General features: G+C 33.1%; 1 protein-coding gene across 1 annotated transcript; it reads right to left on the minus strand.

Annotated features, from left to right (window-relative positions):
- Positions 1-767: 767 nt before the first annotated feature.
- On the minus strand, positions 768-3,301 carry LOC123673372. The gene is made up of 3 exons (XM_045607858.1): positions 1,849-3,301; positions 884-1,416; positions 768-833 (listed from the first exon to the last, which is right to left on the minus strand). Exons 1-3 carry the CDS (start codon positions 3,299-3,301, stop codon positions 768-770), a joined length of 2,052 nt encoding a protein of 683 aa, XP_045463814.1.
- Between the last annotated feature and the right edge of the window lie 3,306 nt (positions 3,302-6,607).

A 6,607-nucleotide genomic window follows, 5' to 3' on the forward strand; every position in this document is an offset into this window, starting at 1 on the left:
ATTGACTTCTTATATATATGCAAGCCCCGTAACCTAGTTCTGAGCTGTCAGCAAACATGTGAAGCTCATAAACTTCCGACTTATGAATTGATACATGCCTAGGAATTCGGAAATTTTGCAATTGCAGTAAATCTTGTACAAAATTTAACCAAGTTTGCCTGAGATTCTCGGAAACCTCTTGGTCCCAGTTAATTTTTTCCTTCCAAAGTAATTGCATTATGAACTTAGCTCTGATTATAATAGGAGAAACCAGTCCCATAGGATCAAACAGCTGACTAATAGAAGATAAAATAGACCGCTTAGTAACCGGTTTAGAAACATCAAATGTTCCAACATTGTACTCAATAGTATCCAAAGACGCGTTCCATGATACCCCCAATGTCTTCGAACTCTCATTGTCACTCAAATTTACACTAGCTGTTTCATTCTCATGAAATTTAAATTTACTGATCAAGGAATGGTGATTAGTTAGCCATTTTCTCAAAATGAAACCAGATTCTTGCAAAATTCTCGATACTTCAACTTGCAATTCTATAAGTTTTTCTTCATCATCTTCGCCCTCCAGATAGTCGTCCATGTAAAAACTTTCGGAAATTGAACGACTAACCCGTGGGTTTGAAATAGCATAGTCATTTGCAAGTTCCTTAAGAACTCTTACCGCTAAAAATGGTGATGACGCGTTCCCATAGGTAACTGTCAGTAACTCAAAACATTGTAACCTTTCTCTTTCTGAAAACCGCCAAAATATTCTCTGATACCTTGTGTGATCAGGGTGTATCCAGATTTGCCTGAACATCTTCCCAATGTCGGCACTCATTACGAATGAATGCATTCTAAATCGCAGTAAAATTTCGATCAATTCGCTCTGAATTGTCGGACCTACTCCTTGCGCATCATTCAATGATATATCGCTGTCTGTTTTTGCCGAAAAATCAAACACAACGCGACATGGTGTAGTAGTTGAGTTCTTGAAAATCGCATGATGCGGGACGTAATACACTGTGCCATCATCAGCCAAATCGTTGATTTCGCCTTCAACTGGCTTTAGATGACCCAATGTCAAATATTCTTGCATGAATTTATTATAGTGTTCCCTCAAATGTTGATTCTGTTTCAAACGTTTTTCTAAACCCTCGAATCTTTTAAGAGCCATTTGTTTTGATTTACCTAATTTCTTAATGTTCTCTTTAAAAGGAATTTTGACCTTAAATCTGCCATCCCTTTGACGAGAATAGCTTTCGACGAAATGTTTTTCGCAAAATTCATTTTTGATAGCCGGTTCCAGAGATTCATCAATTTGCCAGAATTTTCTCAAATTGTCATTAAGAACGCTGTCTTCATCGACCCTTGAATTAATACATAGGTAACTACTTGTATCGCGATTTGGTTTACAGGTAGGTAACTTCCATTCACCTCCTATAACCCAACCAAATTTTGTATTTTGTAAAACCAAACCATTATTTAATTTCATTCGTTCCATTATCAGGATATCATAGAAAATTCCCACGCCACATAAAATATCTATCTCTTCACTTTCATAAAACTTATCATCCGACAACACTACTTCCTGGGGTATTTCGAATAAATTAGGTTTTAAATGACAACTCGGTATAGAATCGGTTATTTTTGGTAAAACCAAACAAGAAATGTCAGTCGAGTAATTATTTATTCTAGAATATAGTCGTAAATTTACCTTATGGTTTGAACGTGAAACAGAATTTTTTCCGATTCCAGTTATGGAATAATTGACCGGAATTTTCCTTAAACCTAGCTTGTTCGCAAGATTTTCGGTGATAAAGTTGCTCTGAGAGCCAGCGTCTAGTAACATTCGCGCGGTTCGACGAATACCCTGTCTATTATTTATTTCAACCTTCGCCGTCGACAGAATCGACATCGTGCCGCCGGCCGTAGCAGCATTGGACGAAATATTCAAACAATTTGCGGGATCTGTAGTTTCGACTGCCCTATGAACTATGGCAGAGTTGCTAGATGCGACGCTGCTTGTGTCGTTGCAGACCGTAGCGTTTGCTGTAACCGATGCTCCTGTCTCACCTTTATCAGAGCGTTCGGAATTCGAACGGTGTAACAGAGTATTGTGAAATCTATGACAAATCTTGCAGGTAGATCTTTTGCACTCTTTCAAAGAATGTTTTCCAAAACAATTGACACAACGATTCATTTTTTGAATTTCATTCATTCTTTCGTGTACATTAAGCCTTAGAAATTTATCGCATTTGAAGATAGAATGATTGCCGTTGCACAGGTAGCAAGCAAAACCATTTGCTACAAATGCATTAACTCTTTTACTCTTACTTGCGTCGTTTTTATATGTATTTTCAAAATGTTTATCAGATTTGGAGTATTTTTCTAATATATCACATTTTTCTTTCAGAAAGGAACTGATCTCTTTCAACGTGGGAAGTTCACCTTGAATTTTGAGGTTTTCCCAGTCTCTACGAGTTCTACTATCGAATTTTGAAACAAGCAAATACACCATGAATGTGTCCCAATGTTCCGTGGGCTGACCTAGACCTTTTAAGGAGCGTAAAGTGCTTATGAATGAATCGTGCAGTTTTCTTAACTCGGTAGAATTTTCTTTTTGAATCGGACTAGCATGTAATAAAATGTTGATATACCTTTCAACAATCAGTTTTTTATTTTCATATCTTTCCTTTAACAAATTGAATGCAATCTTGTAATTGTCCTTAGTAATTGCAATTGATTCAATGATATGGGATGCCTCTCCCTTTAGACATGACTTTAAATAATAAAACTTTTGAACGTCGTCCAAGGACCTGTTATTTTCTATTAAAGAATTGAAGATATCTCGAAATTCCAGCCAATTTTCTACTGAACCTGAAAATTGGGGTAACACAAGTGCTGGCAATTTAGCCAATTGTTTATCTGAATATGCTGATGATATACTTTCATCATTGCTTGGCATTCTAGTATTACCGACATTGTTGACACTGTCATTGGTATCTTCAAATTGTATTATTGTGGATTTGACAAATGAAAGTAAATTGAAATAATTGTTTTCGAAGAGTTCGCGCTCATCTTGTTCGCGTGAAACAGCCTCAACATCCTGTGCTTCGTCTACTTGTAAATGATATTCAATTAGGTCTTGATATTTTGAAAACTCGCAATATGTGTTTTCTAGCATGCTTAACCTCGCCTTGAGCTGTTCAACTATTTTGACATCGAGACTATCCAATTGAATTTTATCAACAAAATTTTGAAATCTTGTTAGAGCTCCCTTGCTCAAACCTCGCTTGAAACGTAATTCATTAATAGACGTCATTTTTACAATGAATAAGAATAGAAGTACCTACCAGGCAATAATCGATAATAGAAATGAATAAGCGATGAATAGAGAGTAAATAATTCGTAATAGGTAATATCAATTTACGTGAGGCAATTAATTGAGATAAATTCGTAAAAAAAAGCTTGGATTGGAAAGGACTCACTCTGTACTTTCTCGAAAGGGCGTCGTGACTTGACTTGAATGGCTGCAGGAATGGCGTCGTGAAGACTTTTGTAGATCGTCGGCTTATTGAATCCGGTAGAAGGTCCAATTTTATGGTATAACTTGCACTGGTTTAAATGAAACTCGAATTAAGTGGACTGTATATTTGAAATATGGAAATTGTAACAAGTAACAAACAATGCATAAGTTGTAATAAGAATAGAAAATGGCCGTATCGGCGTAAAGTTCGATCTTGATCTTTTAGTTCGAATGCCTTCCGTTGCGTCGCCGCCTCGGCCCTTTCGTCCCTCGCGCAGAGGCTGGGTTCCATTTCTTTCCAGTCACGGCTCCCTCTGGTGGCGGACAATACAATTCGTTGAGTGCGTTACCAGAATGAAAAGGTGATTTTGAAATCGAGATTGAGGAAATTGAAAAATCATAAACTGAACATAAAGAATACTTTACTGATCAAGAAAATAGTTAACGAAGTGAAAGATATTCAAAATGGCGAGTTAAGGGATGTGTCAAATATCAGTTGGAAATCTGAGAAATTTACAACTGAGCCGTATCGCGGAAAAATTTGTGATGCAGAAAAACAGAACATTGAAATGAAAAATGATTCAGTTATTGTGAATATTAACTCAGAACATGAATATGAAGAAGACAAAACAAAAGAAGAGGATAAAATTCATTTGAATACATGCTTGAGAAATGCTTTTCTGATCAAGAAAATTCTTGAAATTACAGCATCTCAAATGAAAAAGGGTTTTAAGACCGAAAAATTCAATCAATATAGTGTAACCTTAAAAAAGAAAAGAAATAATTTTCGTAGACATCAAAATTTCTATTTCAAAATTCCAAATCGAGCTCTATAATGATGTTATATTTCACGTTATTGAATTAAATAAATTACTCTTCAAAAAAACATAAAAATAATGTATATAAGACCATTTGTTGTATCATTGATTAGTACTCTGTTCGATTAGTTGATGTATCTGAATAATAATATAATTTAACATATGAATTTCTATAAAAACGATTATTGAATTTTTCTTATATCCTGAAATGATGGGACGTAAAACAATAACAAAAATTATATGAAACAAAAAAAAATTAAATAACAACACAAATAGGACGGTGAATGAACAAACCCATTACAGTTATAAAAAATTATACTCAATAAATTCTTTCAGCAGATGTTGCATATCACATTCGAAGAAATTTATCTGCAACCATCAAGAATTTTGTTATCGCACCACATTTTCAATTGAAGAGATAACATTGCTATTTCCACCAATTGGAGCTAATGCATATTTGATGACTTTATCTTATTGAGTCATTATAGAAAGAAGAGATATATATATATATATATAAGTTGCCTGAAACTTAAAATTACCTCAGTATTCTCGTGAAAGGCATTCTGTGAATAACGTGTTTGCATAGTGAATAATTTCAATCTTTTTCGTAATTGAACAATTCAAAACATGAACATAATGAATGAAAAGGTGATTTGGAAATCGGGATTGAGGAAATTGAAAAATCATAAACTGAACATAAGGAATACTTTACTGATCAAGAAAATAGTTAACGAAGTGAAAGATATTCAAAATGGCGAGTTAAGGGATGTGTCAAATATCAGTTGGAAATCTGAGAAATTTACAACTGAGCCGTATCGCGGAAAAATTTGTGATGCAGAAAAACAGAACATTAAAATGAAAAATGATTCAGTTATTGTGAATATGAACTCAGAACCTGAATATGAAGAAGACAAAACAAAAGAAGAGGATAAAATTCATTTGAATACATGCTTGAGAAATGCTTTTCTGATCAAGAAAATTCTTGAAATTACAGCATCTCAAATGAAAGAGGGTTTTGAGACCGAGAAATTCAATCAATAAAGTGTCACCTTAAAAAAGAAAAGAAATAATTTTCGTAGACATCAAAATTTCTATTTCAAAATTCCAAATCGAGCTCTATAATGATGTTATATTTCACGTTATTGAATTAAATAAATTACTCTTCAAAAAAACATAAAAATAATGTATATAAGACCATTTGTTGTATCATTGATTAGTACTCTGTTCGATTAGTTGATGTATCTGAATAATAATAAAATTTAGCATATGAATTTCTATAAAAACGATTATTGAATTTTTCTTATATCCTGAAATGATGGGACGTAAAACAATAACAAAAATTATATGAAACAAAAAAAAAATTAAATAACAACACAAATAGGACGGTGAATGAACAAACCCATTACAGTTATAAAAAATTATACTCAATAAATTCTTTCAACAGATATTGCATATCACATTCGAAGAAATTTATCTGCAACCATCAAGAATTTTGTTATCGCACCACATTTTCAATTGAAGAGATAACATTCCTATTTCCACCAATTGGAGCTAATGCATATTTGATGACTTTCTCTTATTGAGTCATTATAGAAAGAAGAGATATATATAAGTTGCCTGAAACTTAAAATTACCTCAGTATTTTCGTGAAAGGCATTCTGTGAATAACGTGTTTGCATAGTGAATAATTTCAATCTTTATCGTAATTGAACAATTCAAAACATGAACATAATGAATGAAAAGGTGATTTTGAAATCGGGATTGAGGAAATTGAAAAATCATAAACTGAACATAAGGAATACTTTACTGATCAAGAAAATAGTTAACGAAGTGAAAGATATTCAAAATGGCGAGTTAAGGGATGTGTCAAATATCAGTTGGAAATCTGAGAAATTTACAACTGAGCCGTATCGCGGAAAAATTTGTGATGCAGAAAAACAGACCATTAAAATGAAAAATGATTCAGTTATTGTGAATATGAACTCAGAACCTGAATATGAAGAAGACAAAACAAAAGAAGAGGATAAAATTCATTTGAATACATGCTTGAGAAATGCTTTTCTGATCAAGAAAATTCTTGAAATTACAGCATCTCAAATGAAAAATGGTTTTAAGACCGAGAAATTCAATCAATAAAGTGTCACCTTAAAAAAGAAAAGAAATAATTTTCGTAGACATCAAAATTTCTATTTCAAAATTCCAAATCGAGCTCTATTATGATGTTATATTTCACGTTATTGAATTAAATAAATTACTCTTCAAAAAAACATAAAAATAATGTATA

The sequence above is a fragment of the Harmonia axyridis genome, chromosome 2 (assembly GCF_914767665.1).
Source record: "Harmonia axyridis chromosome 2, icHarAxyr1.1, whole genome shotgun sequence".
NCBI lineage: Eukaryota > Metazoa > Arthropoda > Insecta > Coleoptera > Coccinellidae > Harmonia > Harmonia axyridis.

Excerpts from the sequence above, each read along its gene's own strand:
- LOC123673372 (XM_045607858.1), bottom strand. The coding sequence starts at position 3,301 with ATGACGTCTATTAATGAATTACGTTTCAAGCGAGGTTTGAGCAAGGGA. Across the intron at positions 1,417-1,848 it reads TGAAATAAATAATAGACAGG|GAGGTGAATGGAAGTTACCT; the intron begins GTATTCGTCGAA and ends GTTGGGTTATAG. Across the intron at positions 834-883 it reads CATTGAATGATGCGCAAGGA|AATGCATTCATTCGTAATGA; the intron begins GTAGGTCCGACA and ends ACTGCGATTTAG.